At 34.3% G+C, this 24,761-nt stretch overlaps 2 protein-coding genes across 4 annotated transcripts in view; one reads left to right on the top strand and one right to left on the bottom strand.

The window, feature by feature from the left end:
* LOC144967277 (hydroxyproline dehydrogenase-like) overlaps nt 1-7,213 on the top strand; it is a 26,889-nt gene extending 19,676 nt beyond the window's left edge. The window contains exons 6-11 of one of the 3 annotated variants that reach the window (XM_078904326.1): nt 255-371; nt 1,639-1,716; nt 3,121-3,267; nt 4,216-4,493; nt 5,883-5,971; nt 6,458-7,213. In XM_078904326.1, the coding sequence (XP_078760452.1) occupies nt 255-371; nt 1,639-1,716; nt 3,121-3,267; nt 4,216-4,493; nt 5,883-5,971; nt 6,458-6,624 (876 nt within the window). In that variant the 3' untranslated portion in view covers nt 6,625-7,213. The remainder of the gene's footprint in view (nt 1-254; nt 372-1,638; nt 1,717-3,120; nt 3,268-4,215; nt 4,494-5,882; nt 5,972-6,457) is intronic. The other 2 variants (XM_078904325.1, XM_078904324.1) reach the window with 2 other exon arrangements.
* Nucleotides 7,214-12,053: 4,840 nt separating this feature from the next.
* On the bottom strand, nt 12,054-24,088 carry LOC144967274 (sedoheptulokinase-like). The gene is made up of 7 exons (XM_078904320.1): nt 23,759-24,088; nt 21,982-22,042; nt 20,927-21,115; nt 19,375-19,621; nt 18,209-18,384; nt 17,661-17,861; nt 12,054-15,983 (listed from the first exon to the last, which is right to left on the bottom strand). Exons 1-7 carry the CDS (start codon nt 23,930-23,932, stop codon nt 15,457-15,459), a joined length of 1,575 nt encoding a protein of 524 aa, XP_078760446.1. The 5' UTR covers nt 23,933-24,088; the 3' UTR covers nt 12,054-15,456.
* Between the last annotated feature and the right edge of the window lie 673 nt (nt 24,089-24,761).

Here is a 24,761-nt window from a genome sequence, read left to right as displayed (position 1 = left end):
CTGGGCGGACGTGACATCACACTATTGAATCCTATTGCGTTTGGATATCAGACCTGCGAATATTATGTACTCGTAGATAATCGTTTATTAATAAATTTATTTATTTATTTATTTATTTATTTATTTGTTTATTCAATTATTTTTCATTTAATTTCATCTATTTATTTTCATGCTTAATTGTTTAAAAAATCTAATTAGGTCTAGTGAATAACATATTATTATGTTTCTGTCATTTTTTTATATCATCCTTACAGCAAATATTGAGTAAAGCGTGCATGTCTACAGGAAATAGTGACAGCAGCGCAATGTCAATCGAATCCCTCCAAGCGTTGGTTCAGGGTATTCAAGGCAAGGCTATGGATATACCAAAGGTGATAATAAGATAAAAATGTCTGGAGCTGTGGACTGTAAAACCGTTAGACCAAAAAAATGGATATAACAACTGAAAAATAAAAGATATAATATCATAAGAGGGTTCAAACCTCTCTTAGCAAACAATCAAAAAGAGTTAACGGGTATAAGTTTAAGATAATTGTTGAAAGATGTGATTCGTCTATAACGAAACATAATCTAATTCACAGGACTGTGGCAGTTTAGAATAATCTAAAGCTTGAGACCAAAAAAAAAATTCAAAGTCAATTAATAATTTTAAGAATACCATTGATAAAGAGCTTACCAACACAATATTTATTGATCTTGACGAAAAATGTAACATGACATTGGATATTATTGTATTTTGTTCTATCAATTATTTGAAACTCTCGAATGTAGAAGTTGGACATTCCAAATGAATGTAAATAGAGTTAATTATACTACGAATATGGAATATGACACTTGTTTTTGTGTTTGATATGCAATTATCAATATTATCAATTACTTAAATTGAATACTATTTATATAACTGATAAATTGTATCTATGCATAAAAGTTACACAGAGCATTTAAAGGTTTTTAGAACCTATTATCTGTTCAACGATACGATACGATAAAAGACGTAAATTCTATGAACTGAGTTATTGGAGCACCATATTTGAAATATGTCTTCCTTCAGGGCCATAGGGCCCATGGAGCCGGAGTTTATCCCAGTTTATATACCTAAAACGGACTATAATAGCAATTGCTTGCTATCCTTTGAGAGGACGCTATTCTATCGCAAAGTACTTTCCGTCAGATCTACCAGACCCAGATACCCAATCACTGCTAGATGGACATGGGGTTCAGAAAAAAATATCGACTTCACCCGGGATCAATCCCGGTCCCTTTGCTTGTGAAGTGAGTGCTCCACTACCTGAGCTATCAGGACCTTCATTAACTCTCTCAACCCTAATACCGACTATATCCGTTGTTTACCCGGGGTTACTTTTACCCCATGCCTATTTATTACATTTGTATGAGACAAATTATAGGCGTGGTATCAAAGCTATTGTTTTTAGTTTTTACTTGTTAATGATAGTTGAATAAAAATATCTATGCGCATGCTCATTTTCAATACATTTTTTTTCAATTTTGAAAAGTAACAAAAATCTCTAGGATTGAGTTAAAATATACTTTTAAGTCTTTGGCTGCAATATCATTGAATACTGTTCGGGTGTTTCAAATAATATTATGATAATACATGTATCTTGCTTCATGTTCCAGACAAAGGAATGGGACAATGTTATGGTCCACATGAAAGAATTCCAGAGGATGTTAAAACGACTGAGAACTATCACTGACGTAAGAAAGTTATCATTTTGTAATCGCAACAGAGATATTTGATTCAGTTTTTAAGTTGCATTACTCTTGCTTTTTTCTTGGAATTCTGGACGTTTTCCCACTCTATCACGAGCTTGCGAGTGTGCGTTGGGAACAAAGTTCGAATCCCAAAACGCAAGAGTGTAAGAAATCTTTTATTCTACCCTTTAATCGATTCTGATTTCGTCATCTTTTATAAAAGCCATTTCCAAAAATACTTAAATTGCATTATCTACTTTTTAAAATATCTAATTTTGGTGAAATTTAACACTTGATAATCTGAGGTCACAAATTATTATTGTAAACTTGATATTATTACGCGTTAGTATTTATGGGGATGGTAGAATAATATTAGGTCGGTGGGGGTGATATGGTTGTGATGATGCTGATGTTGTTTATGATGATGATGATGATGATGATGATGATGATGATGACGATGTTGATGACCTCGATGATGATGATGGGGTGGAGGAGTAAGAGGAGGAGGAGGCGGATATATTATCATGATGATGATGATGATGTTGATGATGATGATGATGATGATGATGATGATGATGATGATGATGTCTCTTAAGTCAAGAGTGGTCAGTGGCCATGAAAATTCTGGTCCGGACGCTATGTAAGGCAATTAACACACATTATCCAACTCGACAGGTGAGAATGAGTACCAGGCTATAGGATGCAACGGTACCTTTCGGGTACGAAGCAAAGACCGTACCGCTGAGCCATGTTTCCCTGGCGAAAACAATGCGCCCAAACAGTTTTAAAGCAATTTTTGTAAAAAAAAAAATTTAAAAGGCTCAGCTAAATACAGGACTAAAATCTCTCTAAAGAACATTTCGAAAACCTCGAGGACCACATAGATAAAAACAAACAGGTTTAAAGTAATTCATGGAACGGAGGCTTTACGCGCAATTCAAAACCAATTTTTTTTTTTTACATCAAAGACATATGTTTTGCAAGCTTTCTCCATGGAAATTTTAAAAATATATCAAATTTAGTTCCAAAACTATTGCATCAACCAACATGTACTTATATGCAGGTCTGATAACCCAACTTGTTATGGGCTCCCTGTTAAAATGAAAATTATCTAAAACCAACGTAAAATATTAATTGTCAATTACAACAATCTTAAATCAAGTCCATAATTGAGTTCGGTTATAGGGCCTGATACTATGAGCACGTCGGCATCAACAAATCAAAAACAAAATCATGAAAAATAGCAATAAAATCTGAAAAAAAAATAGACCCAAAAATTCTCTTTCTTTTCCTATTTTTTTTTCTTTTTTTTTTTTTTTAGATTACCTTTGTTTTGATTTTTTTTTTTGGTCGAGAACTGTAGACGTCTAAATCTTAATATTAATATGTACCATTAATCTATTGCAGAGAATGTTGGAAGGTAGCATGGTCGGTATGGTAGATGCGGAGTACACGTATTTTAACCCCGCAATCCGACACTTGACTTTTGCCATGATGGAGATTTGCAACAAGAACAAACCACTTGCTTTCTACACTTATCAAGCATACCTCAGGGTACGTATATACTAAATACATAATCCACTTTTCATTAAACAAGTATTTAAATGAAAATGAATTTTGAACTTCTTAAAAGAGTATTAATTTTTAACATTCGTTAAAATCTAAATGACCTCAAAGTTTAGTTGTGTATATATATATATATATATATATATATATATATATATATATATATATATATATATATATATATATATATATATAGGTCTGATAACCCAAATTGTTATGGTCCCATTGTTGTAATGGAAATACCAACGCAAATGATTGTCAATAGGATTCAATAGTCGTAACGTCACTTCCTTCCTAATGACGCATGGTAACTTAGTAACACTGGCTCTAAACTATCGGAACAATGGCCGACGCCCGTATGAAATATTTTTCCGGCGAGCATAAAGCGTATCCAGAGGGGAAAAACACATACATTTGATCATGTTTTGACTTTTACACATTCTGATCACAAGACATATGAAAAGTTCTAGCCAGCATGAAAAATAAAACGTAATGATTTTCTTTGTTTAGAACCAAGATGGCCGCCGTTGCCAGGCGGCGTGACATCAGACTATTGAATCGTATTACATACGATGTTAACGTTCCCCTTACCAGCAATTTTCAGAATTTTCCCTGAATCTTCACACCCACCCAACACAAGAATCTATTTTTTTCTACTCAAACAGAAAATGAACAAGTACATTCTATACATATAATTGTCCAGTGTCTAATTTTTATCGCTAGAACAAAATATTTTCTTTATAATTTGTGATGTACAAAGGATATCAAGTGACGATTTTCCTATGGATGGTAAGGAGAGGGTTAAACTAGGTCCTTAATTGCGCTCAGATGCCAGACCTGCATATATGTGTAAACGTCGACTTTAAATTCACTGAGAAATTTATATTGATTAAAAAAAAAAAAATTAGTATAAATATCTACATTTAAATATTACAGAGCACATATGGATATTTGGTGTCAGATTTGAACCTTGCCAAACGTCGTGGCATTTGTTTTGGTGCTAAACTGGTACGAGGGGCATACATTGTTAAGGAACGCAGCAAGGCTAAACGTGAAGGTTACCCCGATCCTGTGAATGATAGTTTTGAGGCAACGTCAAAGGAGTACCATCGCTGTTTGGACGAATTGACGTTGGCAGCGAGTGAGAATCAGGATAGAATCCGATTCATTATTGCATCGCACAATGAGGATACGGTTCGTCATGCTTTCAAAAGGTATGACATGCTAAGAATAGTTAGATTTAGAGTATATATTTTATACCATGAATTTAGTCTTTTACCATCTGGGAGAAGGTTTTGTCAGATTAAATGTAGAACTAACACGTATAAATCAACGTTCGTTCCATCAGCAATAAAAATTTTGAATATTTCATATGGTACAGAAAAACCAAGATTTGATTCGTTAACTGATTAACTGATTGATTTATTTAATGTTAGATTAACTGACCAATTCATAATGATGATAATTTTTGGTGTCGAATTGCCACAATTGTAACAAATTGAAAACGAAATCAATATGTTTATGTTGTGTATATCGCACATGTGAAAGAAAGATAGGAAGAGAAAGAGAGAGAGAGAGAGAGAGAGAGAGAGAGAGAGAGAGAGAGAGAGAGAGAGAGAGAGAGAGAGAGAGAGAGAGAGAGAATGAGAGAGAGAAAGAGAGAGAGAGAGAGTGAGAGAGAGAGAGAGAGAGAGAGAGAGAGAGAGAGAGAGAGAGAGAGAGAAAATAAGTAGGAGTGAAATATCTGTTCAATGTTATAGTTATCATTTAACGTTATAACAAGTTTAACTAAATGACAAATTGCCATACGTATGGACAATAAAGATCTCGTATTATTATTATTATTATTATTATTATTATTATTATTATTATTATTATTATTATTATTATTATTATTATTATTATTATTATTATTATTATTATGTTCTAAGATTTCATTATGGCAGAATGCAAATATAGGCAGCCTAATATCGTTACGATTGCCTGCACTGACCTCAAGTCTATATAAAGCGCATTATTGGTTATGGGTGCTGTGGGTTTAGCCACAATACTCACAACATCCGCCGGCTGGATATTATGTACCAAAACACAAAGCTATGTGTAACCTTGAACGTTTATAGTCTGTTTGATAGCATTTAGTGAGAACTACTCATACTACAATCTTTTCTAAGATTTTAAAGAGCGTTTCGTGTTGTACTGAATCAAAAGCTTTGGAATAATCAAAGAAGCAATCATCTTATTGATATTATATATATATATATATATATATTAATTATTATATATATATATATATATATATATATATATATATATATATATATATACATATATAGAACAAAAAAAAAAAAAAAAAAAAAAATTTTTATTCTCTATTGTCTTCTGGCGCTTTTCTATTCACTTCATGTCTTGTTGTTACCAACATAAGTGCCTGCTCCACTCACTTTTCTGAATTATATATATTTGTAATTTGTAACACAATCTCTCTCTCACACACACATACACACACACATTAACACACACACATACATACACACACACACACACACACACACACATTGACTTACTCACAACCTATGATTTACGTTTCGATCCTTTCTGCCCAGAATGAGTTCATTGGGTCTCCCAGCTGACAGCAAGGCCGTTCTGTTCGGCCAGCTTTATGGAATGGCAGATCATGTGTCCTATACTTTAGGTAAGCACAAAACCAGAATTTTAATAACAAACAAAATAGACACTTTTAGTGGATAGCCTGTGATTAGGCATTATGGACAATGGGAATGCTGGGTGGGGTTCCTGGCCTTCCATAATAGTGGGCAAGGAGGTATATAATGTGTCTTCTATCCCCCTATATCTGTTTTCCAACTTGCTTTCTGTCTTTGTCTTGGAATGAGATTACTTGGTTTTCTCCTGGCCCTGGCCGTTAACCCTGGCTGGGAGGAAAACAGCCAAATGTATAGTTTTGGGAGATGATATTTTTTTCCTTGTAAATCATCTCATTGTTATGCACTGTATTATTTATCATTTTACATATGTATGATTTGTAAACAATTGAATTTATTATGAGCTATTACTAGATCTAGTATGTAGATTACTAAACGCTAAATATATATGGAGCTTCTTCCCAACCCCCAAAGAACTAAATTAATTAAAAGCGCCATGTACTGTTGAATAATTTCAGGTGCATACGGTGTCAATGTTGTCAAATCTTTACCAATCGGATCAGTAGAGGACACTATACCATACCTGTCACGGAGGTCCCAAGAAAACAGGTCAATCTTCGAGAACGTGAGGAATGAGAAGCAACAAGTTAAAAAGGCTCTTAAGGAGAGGATATTCAGAAATTAAACACAAAATTTTGCATGGACAGAAGAAATAGTAGGCATTTAAGTTGATAAGTACGAAAATAATTGTCTAAGTTTAAGTTAGTCCATTTTATATGTTTAATATCACTTACGATAGTCTAAGATCATATCAGCGCCTTGGAAATAGAAAAAGTGAAACATTGCCTCAAACCTAAGTGCACATATTTGCAGGTCTGATAATCGAACACACAATTATGGGCCTGATTTAATTTTATTGTAATGGACAGTATTTTGAGTTGGTTTGACATGTATTTCCATTTCAGTAATAAGCCCATAACAATGTGGGTTATCAGACCTTCAAATTAGTACACGTTGCCTCAAACCGATAGAATGTTGTGATGATGATGTATTATTGAAGAGCTTGAATTATATAGTTACTTACTTTAATCTATAATCTATTTATATATATACTTACATTAAAACGGATAAGTTTAATAACATTTCTTCACCTGTCCCATTCCGCCGATTGTTACCAGGTGGAGGCGATTGGCCACACAATGTGTACAGTGTTCGTTTGTTTCTTTATATTATGTCTTCTCAACATTTTCAATAAATGAATGTTTGAATGACAATCAGTCATTGTAAAATGAGCACTTATGTGGAAGTTGAGCGCTATAACAGTAACTTATTATTATTATTATTATTATTATTATTATTATTATTATTATTATTGTGATTATTATTATTATCATCATCATCATCATCATCATCATCATCATCATCATCATCATCATCATCATCATCATCATAATTATTATTATTATTATTATTATTATTATTATTATTATTATTATTATTATTATTATTATTATTATTATAACATCCCTTGGCATTTTAATTCAAAAGTGTAATTGTTATTGATGGTACCTAAGTCAATTGTACCAACACACAAATTGTACGTTACTTTTTAAAAAAGTGCAATATGTTTTGAGGATTTAGTAAGCTAAAATCAAAAACAAAGAGCCCAGTGACGTTATATACATTATATATATATAGTGTGTGGGAATTCTGGGATGCTACGGCAGCCGGGGGTTAGGGCCCCGGAAAGCGCCTGCAGAAAAGCATAGGAAAGTGTGCACTACAATAAGACGAAAAAGGAGGAGGTTCAACAGGGGAGGGGGATAGCAGAAGAGAGAGAGAGAGAGAGAGAGAGAGAGAGAGAGAGAGAGAGAGAGAGAGAGAGAGAGAGAGAGAGAGAGAGAGAGAGAGAGAGAGAGAGAGAGAGAGGTGTCATCGCAGTCCGAATGCATAATATACGTCTCCTCCTCCTTCTTCTTTCCGGACCTAAGCTTTTTGTGAGTTTTGTTACGTTATTTTTGTTATGTATGTATTAGTCTCCTTGCATCTCTGCTTTGTACCATTTCGATCTTGTTGATATCAGCTTTGGTGTAGGGATCCCATACTATGCTTGCATATTTGAGGACGAGCTTTACTATAGTTTTGTAGGCGAGTATCTGAGTTTTGACGGGACAGCCACTCAGGTTTCGTGTAAAAGAATCGCTTGTTTTGTTTGCCTTCGATGTTCTACAGTGTATTTGCGATGTGTGGTTTCCATTTAAGGTTATGGTAATATTTAGATATCCAGACGATTTTAATTATATAACTTTTGTCCATGAATGCGGTAGTCGTAATTTACAGGTGTTTTTTTTTTTTTTTTTTTTTTTTTTGGTGGTGGTTTGTCTGGGTTTTTTTTTTTTGTTTGTTTTTTTTTGTTCTTTTTTTTTTTTTTTTTTTTTGGGGTTTTTTTTTTTTTTTTAATATCGTCAGAACGTTGCATTTGTTTACATTGAAGCTCATAAGCCATGACTTCTCCTAAGCTTACAGTTTTGCCAGTCCTTGTTTAGTTCAACGCTCTCTTCAATTGAGTGGATGTGCTTGTATAGTGTGCAATGTCATCCGTAACTAAACGAACTTCAGATGTTACGCCACCAGGGAGGCCGTTAATGAACCGATCCTTGGGTGAACTCATGAGGTTACCCGGTCTATATCAGAGGTTTGACCTCCGACAACTACTTGTTGGGTTCTGTCGCTCAGAAATGATTCTATTCATTTCAGTATCTGACCAATTATTTCAACTTTCTGGATCTTGTAGAGAAGGCGCGTATGTGGTCATCATCAAAAGCTTTCTCGAAATCAAGGAGTATCAGGTCGGTTTGTTCCCCTTTGTCAAGTTCCAATGAGAATTAATCGACAATATTATATTATAGACCAATTGTGTTTCACATGATCTGCTTTTCTGAAACCGTGCTGAGCATCAGTCAGTAATTTATTTGACTCAAGGGGATCTGTCATAGAGGATCTTACTATCTGCTCCAGTAGTTTACGGCAGATGCAGGTCAAGGAGATTGGACGATAATATACAGCAATTTTCTTATCACCTTATTTATGTATTGGTTGACATAAGCATGTTTACACATAATTTGGGGTATGACGCCTAATTTAAGAGACGTTTCAAACAGTTTAGTCAGCGCAGAGGCAATCTCATCTGCTACAAATTTTAGAAGCCGTGGTGAAATATTGGCGGGTTTTCAACGCACTCGACGTATCCATCAATCTCTAGTATAATTGGGTTTTTGTTGTTTCTTGTCCTAATGTTCTATCGTTTTGTTCAGTTGTAAAAGCGGAGCAGAATTGTTTGTTAAGAATCTTAGCCTTTTTCTCAGTTATCAGTACATATGCCATTCTGGTCTCTAAGAGATACAACTCCCATGGAGTCGCACTTTTACATTTATTTAAAAGTCTTAATAAATGTCCATTGGTTTTTGTTACTTTTCTCGTCAATTAGATTTTTCACATAATCTCTGTAGGCCTTTGTGCTGTTTTGCCCTATTTCCTTTTTTATGTAAATATATTTCTGCCAGTCCTCAGTCCTCTTTATTTTATCTTTTTTTATCGGTTTAGACCATGCTCTTTGTTTCCTCCGAGAGAGTCTTTTGAGATCGTGTGATATCTAAAGTTGATGAAATTTTCGAGAGGAAAGTTTAGTTGCAATGTGAATTGCTGAATTGTCTTATTTCTAATTTCTGTAATGTTTGCTTTGTTCCAGGTAAGGACTGTATGGGACGTTGCAAGGATTTTGTGTTTTTATCTTACTCTCCGTTATGATTATATTATGGTCACTGAACCCCGGTACTATTTTGCAATCGGTCACAAGGCCCGGTCTGTTTGTAAAAAAAATAAATCAAGATGTTCTTCCACGTGTTGGGATTTGATTTATTTGTGGAGTCCGAGGTCCCTCATCTTTTCAATAACTTCTGTATTTACTCCAATCGGGTATTGGCGACCTGTAATAATTTCGTTTGTTAGGTTAAAATCACCTCCTCCTATTATTACATCGTTGGTGTCGAGGCTGTCAAGACATTTTGATAATTCCGCCATTTGTTCTCCTGATTTTAGTGATAGTGGGACTATGTGGTCTAGTGGTATGACACTCGCTTCCGGATTGGAAGGTCCTGGGTTCGAGCCTCGCTCGACGCATAGTTGAGTCCTTGGAAAAGACTCTTTACTCACATTCTCTCACCGAACTCAGGTGTAAAATGAGTACCCGGCCGTTAACAGCGTTGTCTTTGTCCGAAAAATTGTAATATCGCCTAAAAGGCGTCATGTCTCGTCCTACATATTAAATGTTGCTGTTGACCAGGGACCCTTTGTAAGCGCTTTGATCACATTTAGTGGATATTGCGTTATATAAAAGCTCAATTTTATTATATTTTTTTACTGTTCTGTATACCGTACCGAGTATAACATTGTGAGCGAGAAGATAGTGCAGTAATTAACAACTCTACAGTATCAAATAGACGCCCCCCCACCACGCCCCTCTATTTTCCTCCCCCCCCCCCCCCCCCCCGCAAGCTTATTAGCATCCCCCCCCCCCTCCCCCTACACACACTTTATTTTAAATTTCAGCTCACGAAACATGCCGGTGAAAAATACTGTCGCTGTTATTTTACTATCCATGTATCTGATTGAAATAAGACAAAACTTGAGCTTTTATACAGGGCAATATCCACTATACGTGCTCAAAGCGCTTTACAAAGGTCACTGACCAACAGCAACACGAGGCATGACGCCTGTTAGGCGATAATATTGCAATCTTTCCCGACAGAAACAACGCTGTTAACGGCCCCGGCCAGGTACTCATTTATACCTTAGTACGTTGACAGAATGTGAGTAAAGAACCTTTTCCATGGACTCAACTATGCGGCAGCGAGGCTCAAACTCGGGACCTTCCGATCCGAAAGCGAGTGTCATAATATATATATACAAGACCAAATAGTCATTCTATCCATCACATCTCGTCTCGCCTAAATTAGAAAATGCCCCAAAACGCGCATTCCCCCTTATTCTATGGATTGGTCAAATTGCGCCCCCTCGCCCCCCCCCCCCCCTTTATTTGATACACTAGAATAGTATCATTTTAATTCGATACTCTTGTATTGTTAAGAGTGTTGACTTTATACGGATTTCATTGTACCAATTGTGTCCTCATCGGGGTCGCTTCTCCGATGCTAATGTTATCTATTTTCCAAATAACATTCCTAATGAATTTGTTTCCCTTGATGATTTGTCAATTGTTTATACATGTAGTACTATGTTATGCTTGATGATTTGTCAATTGTTTATACATGTAGTACTATGTTGTTTTTATTCAAATGTAAATACAATAAAGGATATCTAAGACGCCACTGTTTCATCTTTCTTCTTCTTCGTCTTCTTCTTCTTCTTCTTCTTCTTCTTCTTCTTCTTCTTAGTATTATTATTATTATATTATTATTATTATTATTATTATTATTATTATTATCATTATTATTATTATTTTATTATTATCATTATTATTATTATTATTATTATTATTATTATTATTATTATTATTATTATTATTATTATTATTATTATTATATTATTATAATAATAATAATATATTATTATTATTATATTATTATTATTAATAATAATAATAATTATTATTATTAACAATTTATTATTGTTATTGTTATCATTATTATTATTATTATTATTATTATTATTATTATTATTATTATTTATTATTATTATTATTATCATTATAATTATTACTTTACTGGAGAAAGGAACCCCATCATTTTTCTCTTCTACTTCTACTTTTGTGGACAGTGGTAATTTTGAAAAAAGATTATGAAGGGCGAGTGGTGGAGCATTTGTCTCACTTTGTTTTTCTGGGTTTACTTATCGTTTCCTTTCATTGTGATTAGTACACATAATAATAATAATAATAATAATAATAATAATAATAATAATAATAATAATAATAATAATAATAATAATAATAATAATAATTACGACGATGATGATGGTGATGCTGACGATGATGAAATACAGCACTTATTCATTAAGAAGAAGAATTTTAAAAAACGAAAAAAAAAGAAAATATCATTTGCTTTATATACATTTTATTGTTTAAAACCAATGTCTTTTTGATTTTAGTATAGTCTGTGTCTGAGGAATATCTTTCTTCAACACACGACTGTAATGAAAGCAGAAACAATAAGCCCTCCAGAACTGATACATATTGACAATATTTTATTACAAGCAATTTCAATATCGCAAGACATTGTAAACTAAAGCTGAGAGGGCCCGAAAATAGTAATTAGTAATCCTTTCTCAGCATCCCAGAAAAAAAACCCGGAATACTATACTCTCTCTCTCAAAAATAAAGAATTACTTTTTTATTTTTGATTACTCAGCGTCTTAGCAACCAAATATACTCAGTCAAATGCATTGTTTTGGGGTGAGTATAAAATCACAACTGTAACGACGTAAGTCATATCACCCCTACTCAGGCTGCACATTGAAAAATCATGTTTTCATTGTTTTTACTTTTTATTACTACCCAATGGTTTCCGAAATGTTTAAGATAATCATAATTTGATCTTTAACGTTTTATGAAGTAAATGACATTGTGAATTATAAACTTATTAGATCATTAAATATGCCTTGGCTGGATGAAAACCAGAGAAATCATGCTACTGAGCAGCTAGAAGCGAGAAAATCAATTTCTAAAGAGGTTTTGTTTGTTTTTAAGGGTTTTACGGCACTTGCAACACATTAAGGTCATATCAGCGCCAGTAAAAAGGAAGAAAATAGGATAATAAAAAGTTCTAGAATTACAGTTAAAGCACCCAAGAAAAGGTAAGACAGGGGAATTGGTTCAAATAAGAAACAGGTGTAAATTCCAAGAGCACACTATCAAAGTCTTAGAGGAATACACTCAAATGTTTTACAAATCACATATAATATAAAGAAACATAATACAGTGCATAACAGAGAGATGATTTACAAGGAAAAAAATATCATCTCCCAAAACTAATCACACATTTGACTGTTTCCCTCTCAGCCAGGGCATCTAGCCAGGACCAGGACAAAACCAAGTAATATCATTCCAAGACAAAGACAGAAAGTCTGTTGGAAAACATATATAGGGGGATAGAAGACGCAGTAAGTACCTCCCTGCCCACTATGGGAGGTTTCTAAAGAGGCAAAACATTTCAATGTGTCGAGGTTTCTAAAGAGGCAAAACATTTCAATGTGTGATGACGAGTGATTCAACATTATCAGCAACAACTGAGTTACCTCGATCAGATCAAGGATTATTACTGCTGCTGAAGAACATTCAATTGCAATGAATGCGCAATATTTTTCTAAGATGTCACATCACCATCAACATAGTCCTTCGACGTTTACATGAAGTTGAACTTTCTACATTGGACAATGCAGCAATTCTGTGGTCAGACTATACTTGTTTTCTTCTTGAGAGAAGAGATGGTCAACTTCGTGTTTACTTGCATCAAGGAGAAAGTTTTGCTAACAATTTCGTTTTGGAGGTAGACAACAGAGGCAGAGCAGTGTACTGGTTTGGGATGATGTTTGTGCCAACTTTAGAACAGCTTGCATAACCATACAAGGCAACTTTAAAGCGCACCATGACATTGACGATGTGTTGGCACCTCACCTCATTCCTTTCCTTGAGGACCATCCCAATTTAACATTTATGCATGATAATCCACCAACATACAGGGAAAATATCACAAGAAACTTTCTTCTCGACAATACTGTGTAATGATTGCATCCATTGCCAGCTCATTAACCTGATTTAAACCCAATTGAACATTTATTGGACAGTATGAATCTGAGGCACCTTCAATTTCAGCAATCATGTGAATTGTTCGATGACTGTGAAGCAGACATCGCAACATATCAAAATAAAATTAAGAACACTGCTGAGTTTACAATATCTTAAATAACATACCCAGATCTCACTCCCTTGGGAGAACCTGTCAATTCACCAGTGGACAAAATTCTTTAAAAGCACAGAGTAACATAACAGGCACACCACAGCAGTTCATTTTTTGCTGCTGTGAATTAAGTATGGAAAATGCTACAATAGAATTTCATTGATAACTCTAAAACTTCTAAATTGACACCCTTCTTATGAGCAGCCTTAAGAAGAATCTTTATTATCAACCATGGCATATGATGAAAGAAACGCTTGCTTTGCTTGAGGTGAAGGAACAATATTCATATTAGCAACTGATCAATAACATAAAATATTGCAGCAATTAATTACCAACAATTGATCACAGATAGTCCCAGATCACTACCTGTTCCGCCGTCGATGGACCACAATAATGGGTTTGATTTGACATAGCACTGAAATAGTGCTCAAAGGGAAAAATGCCACGCGGTCAGAAGTGTGCAGATGTGATGTATGGCGTGGGTGCATTTAAGGAATAGAGGTTAGTTTATTTTTTTTTATTTTTTAAATACTGCCAATGGTGGTAAAAATTAATTTGCCATTTCTTATTTTAAGGTTTTATGGTAACATCCAGCTTCTGCGAATGCATGTGATTTCATTACATTTTTGACATTATCAGCCTAAGGTCTCTCAATTTCATTTTTATATCTAAATTGATATAATTTCATTGCTTATTTTCAATAGGGTAGAAATACACACGTCTTGTAGAAAATGATTACTTATACAAATAAGGGGCTCCGTGGGTTTTCCAAATTGAGACCCCGATAATCAAAGTTACCTAAAAATCTCAGCACTGCTGTTACCTTATCCTAAATCTCTCAGCACGGGGAAGCGCATAAGACCTAGACATTTTCCTTCCCAGTCTTACTGTTACAGTGTAACCAAATACATTATTACATTGTGATTTAAACTAATAAAATGAAGGACCAATTAATTTGACTCACAGGCATATACCAGAGATGGCTATGGTCTGAAGCTTTCATGGCTTACCTTTAAGCTTCATGGTTATTATATTATCAATTTTAAACGCAATTTTTTGACTTGCCAAATCTCTCCAAAAAAGAAAAGCAGTACACCCCAAAAATAAACATTTCCTAATGCCCTCTAGATCGTGACTGAAATCTTCCTCAAAAAATATAAAACATAAGGTTTTTTTGTTTGTTTGTTTGCTTGTTGTTGCTTTTTTTTTTTGGGGGGGGGGGGGGGGTTGTCGTTTGTTGATGTGTTTTTTGTTTTTTTTTTGGTAATGATTTCCCCGGCTTTTATGCAACTGATCAGTTAATAGATTCATCTCTGGTAATAAGCAGTAACTGCCAGAAATTTCAAATGTATGAACTTCACTGCATAACAACATACAATTGATCATGATGAATTAACTATTTAGTGTTTTCTACTAATTATTTCAGTGGTTTCTCTTCCTGTCGATTGGGAAATCCCTAAAATAAAATTAAATCTCCCTAATTTTTTCAATAAGTGTCCCTAAAATTATTTCAAAGGGTTTGCAAATCTGTAAAGATTATTCCATCACTTTATTTTATCATTTAATACAGTCATGGCAATATTTGCAGCTCCAGATGCAGAAGACATCCAAGTCGCATCACCATAGCCTTTCACGGGGACTGACAAATCACCCTCAGTATAAACAATCTGTAGAGTACTCATGATGGTGGGGTTTCTTTCAGGCACAGATCCACACACCAACAACTCTTTGATTCCTAAACGTTTTAAGTAGGATGGAGGCACCATGGTAGATAAATGATTCACTACCCCTTCACAGACACGATGATAAATATGTCCAATGTTTTGAAAGTTAGTCAGGGAAATATTGCAAATTTCTCCATATAAAGATGGGTTATGTCTCTCTCCATGAAATGCTGGTCGCACTGTCAATTCAGGTGAACTCTCATTTATGCAGTCTAAGTAGTCTAAATTTTCTATAGCAGATGTCCGCTTTTTTTCTTCCGGGTCCAATCTCTTCTTTAAATCTTTCATGGCCAATTGTTCAAGCCTGGTGAATACCTTAGATGTTGAGCAAGAGTCTTCATCAAATCCTGAAATCAAAGATCAAAAAAAATATCATTACATTTAAAGACATTCAAAATCCTCAGCTCAATACCCTCTTACACTTATTCTATATTAATTTCAAATTTAGCACATCTGCTTGGGAGTCTTGTTACGACAGAACTATTATATGTCTAAAACAAAGATGAGAAATGAAAATTACAACCATTTGTGTGAGAGAGTTCACAGTGTATGATTGCATTTTTGTAAAGACATATTCAATGCAACTCAGTCAAAGTGTAGTTGACCGGACGGGAAGTAATTGCTCATTATAACCGAGGTTTCGTTGACTCCAAGCTGTTGCTTTTGATATTAATATACAAGGGATATATCTTGTAAGCACTTAAAGTTAGTAAAGTAAAGAGATTACCCCTCTTGTCACATTGCCCTGCAAGCACCACGGTGTTGGTCAATAGCTCTTAATTTCCATTGGTTTTGCTCTTTATTGTTTATATAATATTTAATCCTTTTCACATTCATGTCATAATAAAACCATTGGGAAACAGAAAAAGTAAAACTTTCTTTTCTTTTTGTTGATGTCATTGTAAGAAAATCGATTAAAATCTAGACAAAAAGTCAAGTTGGTCAAGTGATTGTAAGTGCAAAGAAATTGGAGGCAATGCTCCATGGATTAAATCAAAATGACTACGACACACCTAGAATATACACACTGCATACAAACTTGGGTATGCATCCCATTTGGTTGGTGATTGCAAAGTGATAGGCTGTGTTTAAAAAACCCTAGTAGGAGTGACCCATAAAAAAAAAAAATAAAATAAATAAAAAATAAAATTCCCTTTATTCATCCCCAAGGGGAAATTTGTCTTTAGGGTCTATTCCAAGGGAAGACTGGAATAACCCAGGCATCAGCCACAGAGCAACGCCGCAAAGTGAGTTAGGGCGAGGTGACTTGCTCAAGGCCACACAACGCAGTGGTGGGTGATTGAACTCGGTACCTTTCGGGTAGGAAGCAAATACTACCACTGAGCCCTATAAACCCTCCTTGACTAGGATAATAGGTTGAGATTAATGGGTCATCTCCCCATCTCATCTTAAACGTAAAGTATGATTTAAGCTAAGCAGGAATGACCACATTTTGTAAAATGCATCTTCACCATTACATAAATGTGAGGACAGTACAGAGATTCATTTTCCCCCAAAATGCATAAATAACAATGTGAAATTGAATGTAAGCTTCAATTTAATATACGAAAACAGATCAAGTGGAAGTTTTGGGTTTCCCCTTTATCAACAAAATATTGTTGATAAAGGGAAAACCTGAAACATCTATTTTACCTGTTTTCATATATTAAATTGAAGCTTATATTAAATTTCACATTGTTATTTATTTCTTCGAGCTTCGAGCAGCACCATTTACATTCCCCAAAATCAGTAAATCACCATCTGCTACATCTGACATTGCCTTACTGACGGTAGGCATTTCAATTGAAGTAAAGCTTCCTGACCGCTGTGATCGTATTTCCATTTGTCACGTCAAATCAATTTGAATGATATTAAATTCCCATCAGCCAAATTCAAAGCTACAAAAACTCATCTTTTCATCTAAACTGTGAATGAATGAAATGCTTTGGATGATGGTATTCCCTTTATGCAAATGCACACTTAAAAAAATAATTAATCACTAAATAAATGAGTAAATTACCTACCCAGTTGCTTCATCCAACTGGCCACACATGCCACAAAATACTTGATGGCATTTCCACCATTGAGACCGGCACATAAAGCCAAGTGCTCCTGGCCAAAGTAAGGGAAGAACGAAATGGAAGGAGGACTCTCTTTCTCAATTTGGGGGATTTTAAGACTAGAAACTGGGAAGCCAAGCTGTATGGAGGTACTGATATTGACAGCTAAGATAGGAATGAAAAGGAAGGCAAAGGTAATGGTTGAATTTCATAAGAAATACAATGGAAACTTTGGTTAAATAGAAAAATAGAAATACATTTTTTTGCAATCACATAAAATCAAATTAACTGTTAACATCATTTCTACCTTTAACTCCAGCTTGGCAGATTTAGTAGTGCCACCAAAGCACCAGATCCCGGTTAAATGGGAAGACACAAATTGACTAAGCGAATCACATGAACCATATAATTACATTTTATTATAATGTTATACAAAATAGACTCCCAAATTTAATGAAATGTTTAAAAATGTAATCTTATCAAATGAAATATGCAATGAGATGATGACTCACCAGCTTGTAGGGGAGATTTGATGACAGCAGCCATAGCACATTGTACATCCCCCATACCAACAAGAACCGGAACTCCACAAGGCCAGCCATATAGAGACGGTCTCACAACACCTGCCTGTTTGCCAGCTTTTATAACAGATGGCATCATGTGACTAGGAAATTCAGGAGTGTCTGTTCTAATTTTTTTTTAAAGAATGATAAAACTTTAAAGATGGGAAAAGCCAAAATGTTTGAAAGTGTTTAATTGAAACAATGGACGAATGTTATTTGAATAACTACTTTGAGATGAATATATATGTAGAAAAATTGTAAAATACATATCAAAATATATAGTACTATTTTTTAAAGAGCTTATCAGTGGTTTAATATCATGCTCCATGAATTTTACAATTTTTATTTCTGCCTTGGGACAAATGTTGTTTTACACGTGCTACATTTTTTTTAAAAATACAATATCATTAAACAAAGAAAATGCATTTTTTTTAAACCAGAGAAACCTAAAAATTAATGAAATCTTGTTTTGGATATTACCTGCCTAATATTTTAATAAAGGTAGTAAAATAATGCTGAGTTAATAAAGCTTTTCAATATAACATGGTGGATCCTGTTTGAGTAGCAATTCAGAAAGCGAGTGTGATTTTTCCACAGCAAGATTATTGAATTCCCAAATCTCAGTTGTACAATATGGGGTGATATCTGTTGACATCCTAAATATCTCATATCCGTACCATAAAGAAGAGTTGAATATTTTATTTTTCAAATATTTCGTTCTTTTCCCATAAACTTTACATTCCCATGCTTGATGTTTTTGTTTGCTTTTTTCGTTCACAGAAAATGATAATGTATTCAAGTTATGAAATAAATGAAGTTGAGAGCTTATCCTGGTCTTTGTTGTATAAGATGAAAAGGAAATTGCCTGCTGATCACTGAATATGACAAATAAAATAAAATTGATGTAGGTTTCTTGTTAGAAAACGTCCGTCTCCCTAATAATTGATAGGAGATAAAGGGTGTAGAGGAAGGAGAGATGTGATGGGAATAAAAATATATTTTACCTCAGTCAACGACTATACCCATTGAGTGACTGGATCAACCTCTAAACTAAAAATTAATGTGAAATCCATGTGCTCTTATAGATGCTATTCTAATACTACTAATATGCTTACAAGGCAGAGTCCCATTCCATGGTCTCTTGGTTTAAGTAACCAAGACTAGCAGCAAGTTGATCAGATGTCATAGGATGTTCCAATCCACACAAAAGATATATAAAATAATCTATGATGGTGCCACAACAATCAAACTGGCCTTTCTCTAAAGTAGAATCATGACTTGTTCGGGACAGCCAAAACAAAGTGGCACAACCATGTCCTGTAGACAATGGAAGTTTATCATTGCTTGGCTTTGGTAAAGTTCCTATGAGAAAGAGATTTTAAAAAAAAAACAAAAAAACATCATAAAATCATAAATATGAAAGGATTGCAAATGCATTAAACTACAAAAATGTTTGGGGGTTTTTTTTAAATAATTTATTTATTGGCTTCGAATACCTTCGATAGATTATTTCAAAATTATGTTCATAGGAAAAACGTTTTCACTTTTACTTAAAACCAATTGTTTTTTTTTTTTTTGTTTTTTTGCTTTTTCAAAACTAAATCAGTCACATGAGAAATCATCTTTAGATGTTCACAGAATTAAATTTAATGTCAATAAAACTGACATTGTCCTATGACCTATGTGAAACACTTCCCAAAATTATCAATATTGTATTTATCACGGGTTCTATTATGGATAAATATAACTGAGATATAGATATATTTATCCCTAAAGAGCTAAAACACGTGTTGTTGATCTGAACAGCAATTCAAGCATCAAGCACCCATATAAGAACAAAATGAATTTTATACTTTGATTTGAACTGTTCATTTTCCTCTAAATTGTCTCAAATTTGCCAGATATTTTTTAAAGCCATCTTTGCTTGGAGCAAGTGTTAAGCTGTACTTTTGTATCTCTTTTCAATTCATGGAGTTTAAACTCATTAACAACCACGCTGTTCAGTCATTCAAGAGTTTAAATCGTGCGTACCATAATGATACAAATGATTTAGACAAACCAACTTACTTATGTTTCACCCAGTCATCAAACACCAAAAAAGGATAGTCTAGTCAGTAAGTATGTCAGCAGATGTGCACCAATCAGCTTAATGTCTTTAAGGTTCTAACCCATAATTTCAAATTATTGAGATAAAATATATATCTACTGGTTAAGCCCTACAACTGAGCAATAACATCCACTAAAAGCCCTCTCAATATTATTGTAACAAAAAAAAAAACAAAAGAATTTATTTTATTTTCGTTCATTTCTAGCATAGTTTGATTTATTTTTATCTACCATCACATTTATAACTTCTTTTCATCAGGAGATCTTAAAAGCCGGAGGCACATGCCTTTTATTGCTCTTTTGGTAAAAATGGTTGGATCTGCACTAAAATGGTTTGGAATTGTGTATTGGAATCACTTTAATGAATGTATTTTTTAGTCAATCCTTTCTAACAGAAAGCTATTGTTATGAATATATAAATCCAAAGTATTGCAGAATAAATTATGATTTGAAATTCAATATATCTATTATTGAGTTAATCGTTGTGTAAAATGTCTTTCTGTCAACAATACCAAAGATTGAGCTGAAAATAATGATGATGAGCAATAAATCAGAACCTGCCTAAAAATGAAGGAGAGCATCTCTGATCCTGCCACGTGAAAAGGTTACTTGGATTACTATTTTGAGCATGGGACAATAAGGATTTCTCATTATGTGGCTCGCCAGGTTCTTTCTGGCTTTCCAAAATGTGTCCACCTTTGTCTTTTTTCCACAAGACAACTCCGTGCATTTGACCACATACTCCAATACCTGTTTAAACATAAAAATTAATAAATTGACATGTATGTTCTATTAAAACTATGGCATGGGAATCCATGGACGGGAAGGAACATTTTTATGTATCATTTTTCGTCTATAATTTATTTGATTTCATATTCATTGAATTCCATCCAGAAGATTCAAACATTCTTTGATTAAATAATGAATATTGTGAATAATAAATAGTGTGAATATTCACATTCATTGCATTCAACAGTATAAACCATCAATAATGATTCCTTTCAGAGCTGTGTGATTTCATGTCTAGTTTTTGCCCTTTACTTCTTTCATGTCTAGTTTTATGCTTTTTAAATGTTCCCATATTATTATTCAAAACTTAAAATCTTCACAATACTGACAAAACTTCTCTAAACATGAATGTTATGATAAATAGAGAGACTTTCAGTATCTCAAAAGAACATGTTCTTATTAAATTATTCATAATAGAAGACCAAATGTTTTGTGAATTTTGACAACAGTCTTCAAGATTTGACAGTACAGCTGCACAACCTGTAGAGTAGCCACATTGTTCTTAGCAGATTTAATTGTATGACTGTAGAGTATGTTCATACAATTTTAACAGATTAATATTTTTTAACGCTGTTTTTTTTTTTTTGTTTTTTTGGTGTGTTTCTTTAATGGTTGGCATACATTGCTTATTTATGAAGGCCATACATGCCATGCATTAGATTCAAACATTTTTCATTCATTTAATTTTTCTAGTTTTCCCTTCAGATTAAAGAAAATAAATCTTAAAAACATATATCCTTACACCATTGTATATATTTCGTCTCATTCTCTGCATAATTTAATCAAAACGGAACAAGAAGTAAACTCATTATTAAGCAACACTATACCTTTTATCTTTGTTTTCCCAAGGCAGGAGAAGAGAACATTTTGAATGGTCCTTTCTACAACCTAAAGAGTAAGGGGGGAGGGGGGGGGGGGGTAGCAAAAGACTGAAAGATGAAAATTCCAAATTACTTTCCCCAGAAAAAAAAGACTCACCACAGTAAGAGATATCGGTTTATTCTATTTGACAAATTTATTTTATCAATGATTAAACTGGCACTGGCATGGTATACAAGTCCATAATTCTGAATTAAACTGTTCATAAAATATAATTGAAGAGTGGTTTCCCAAAACTCCTTAACTCCGTTTTTCTCCATTTTGAGATACTGAGGATTATGTCCCCTATAATTTCTCATTCAGTCTATTAATAACTATTATTTTATCATATTTATACTTCAAATTCACACAAATCTTCCATGTGATGTTGTGTTGTATGTTTTTTCTTTGAGGTTTCAAATGTGTTCGGACAAGTCATACTCTTTGTGTGCCGAAAATCGGGTAGAACTAAAGCAGTAAGTCTTCAAAAAAGAACCCCCCTTCCCTTCAAACAAGTGTTTCGGTCGTTAACTTCTTACACTCTACAGGAGCTACCTTTCAACTACGCGCGATCAGGATTTTATTCAAGCGTATTTTATTTGCTTGTAATGTAACGACACCACTTATAACTTAATCAGACTTATATACCTTGTGTTGTGGTGGAGTTTGTTTTTGTTCCTCCTTAATCATACCCCATTACAGCTTCTCTCTATGGTTTCACTAAGGGTTCAAAATTGCGTTTGTTCTTCATCTGCCAGAGAAATTGAGTTGGCGTAAGAGTTCGTATCATATTGATGTTCCCACAAACCTTTGTGCTTAAACTTAACGTAGTGTTTTTATGCACCTCCGTTGACGGTGTATCTTAACGGATCGTTTTTATACACCTCCGTCACGCATGCGCATTCCACCCAATTTCATTAGCGATATTGTGTTTCTTCATTTGGACATGGCGAAAGTTATATTGTGACATCTGTAGGATGTCTTTGTTAATAAATTTATATAAAAATATTAATAACTTAAAAAATCGAAATATAAAACCAGAAAATAGAAGTTGCATTGAAGGTAAAATAATGTTTGAGAAAGACCTTATTAAATGTGAAGAACAGTCAGGTGGCTCCGTAGCGCAGTGGACAAGCTGTCAGACTCCAACTTTGAAAGTACCGGGTTCGATTCCAAATGTTGCCTTTTTTTTTTTTTTTTGGATTTTCTTTGTTTTTGTTTGCTTTTTTTTTCTTTCTTTTTTATTTTCAAAAACTTTTTATCATGTTTTTTAAAAAAAACTTCGATTTTAATTATCTAAAATTATTTATTTATTTGAGATCAGTATTTGTGTGCCATGTTTCTTTTTACTTTTGATTTTTTAAATTATTGTTATTATTCTTTAATTTATTATCATTGTACATCGGTAATCACTAAGCAGCGTGCTAAACTACAATCTAAAACTATTTAAACCTCATGGACGTATGCAGCAACAACTTTACCATCACCGCCAACGGAGGTGCATAAAAACGGTGCGTTTTTGTACACCTCCAACGGAGGTGTATAAAAACGGAGCGTTTTTGTACACCTCCAACGGAGGTGTATAAAAACGCCACCTAAACTTAAATTCAACTGCATAAAATAAGTAGAAGTGGTTTGTGATTAAGGTGCAAAGCTTTTTTTGTTGTTGTTGTTTTAAGTATTGTACCTATAAAATAATTACAAATTAATGCAATATTAAAAATGAATGAAACAAATGTTTAAAACCTCAACAATCTTTTGGGGGCATTGTTCGAAGCCATTGACGCCGAAATTGCTTTTAATTTCGGCATTTGTGTTTTCTGTTTTGAAGGCAATCTCTTCTCTTTCATCATCAATAACAGATACTTTGACAGATGTTGTTCCAATGTCAATACCAATCCAGACTGATCTTTCATCCATGAGAGCAATCACCGACAATTATCTTCAAAATTTTAGAATGAGATAGCGAACCTCGCCCGAAGGTATCTACTCTGTTATGGATGTTGTATTTGTTATGTGTTGAAGAAAATGGGCGGTGGTTTTAAGTCTGCAATCAAGTAAAGCAGTTCACGCAGTAGTATGGATAAGAAAGTGTGTAACTAGTCTTTTTTAGTGCGAATACACATCGTATGTAGTTGGTAGTGCCGCACGGGATTTTGTTCTCGAGAACAGGAACACCCGGAACACAGCTCAACAAGGAACATTTACCAGGAACATACACCAGGAACACGTTCATGGTCATGTTACTGTGTCAAGTGTCAACAAAAAGATGTGATTTGGTGAGGAGAAGGGTGAGGAAGTGTTCAGTCTACGGGCGAAGATGAGACGAGGAGGTGGGTATGGGCGGACGTCGTTATTGTTAGGCTGTGTCCGTGTATGCATGTGTGTGTGTGTGTGTGTGTAGAGAGAGAGAGAGTGTGTGTGTGTGTGTGCGCGCGCGCGCGCGCAAACCAGCCTACGTCCCTCCCTCCTCCTTCTCAGTCTGAACCTCTCGTCTGTCTGTGGTTGGAACCACAAACACGAGTACGCACGCCGTACTACTTAGGACATGACTGATACGAAACTCTTCGACCAGGAACAGGTTACGGAACGGGAACAACGCCACCAGGAACACAATCGTAACGGGAACATGAAAATGTTCCGAATGCCCGGCGCTAGTAGTTGGAATCTCTTCCGGTGTATTGAATACACAGCTGTGTATTCAATCGTGGCCTGACACTGACCAAAAAATGACGTCAAAGTGCCACAA

The sequence above is a fragment of the Berghia stephanieae genome, chromosome 3 (assembly GCF_034508935.2).
Source record: "Berghia stephanieae isolate SIO BIC M18660-M18661 chromosome 3, UCSD_Bste_1.3, whole genome shotgun sequence".
Taxonomy (NCBI): Eukaryota; Metazoa; Mollusca; class Gastropoda; order Nudibranchia; family Aeolidiidae; genus Berghia; species Berghia stephanieae.
The sequence above is the reverse complement of the archived record's forward strand: the minus strand, read 5'-3'. Positions and strand labels throughout refer to the sequence as shown.

Bases quoted from the DNA above. Each gene is read 5' to 3' on its own strand.
- LOC144967274 (XM_078904320.1), bottom strand. From the start codon at position 23,932: ATGGATGAAAGATCAGTCTGGATTGGTATTGACATTGGAACAACATCT. The intron at 19,622-20,926 runs GCAGGTTCTGAT...TCTTTCTCATAG, and splicing joins ATGCTCTCCTTCATTTTTAG to GAACTTTACCAAAGCCAAGC. The intron at 18,385-19,374 runs GTAAGCATATTA...AAAAAAAATTAG, and splicing joins ATGGAATGGGACTCTGCCTT to AACAGACACTCCTGAATTTC.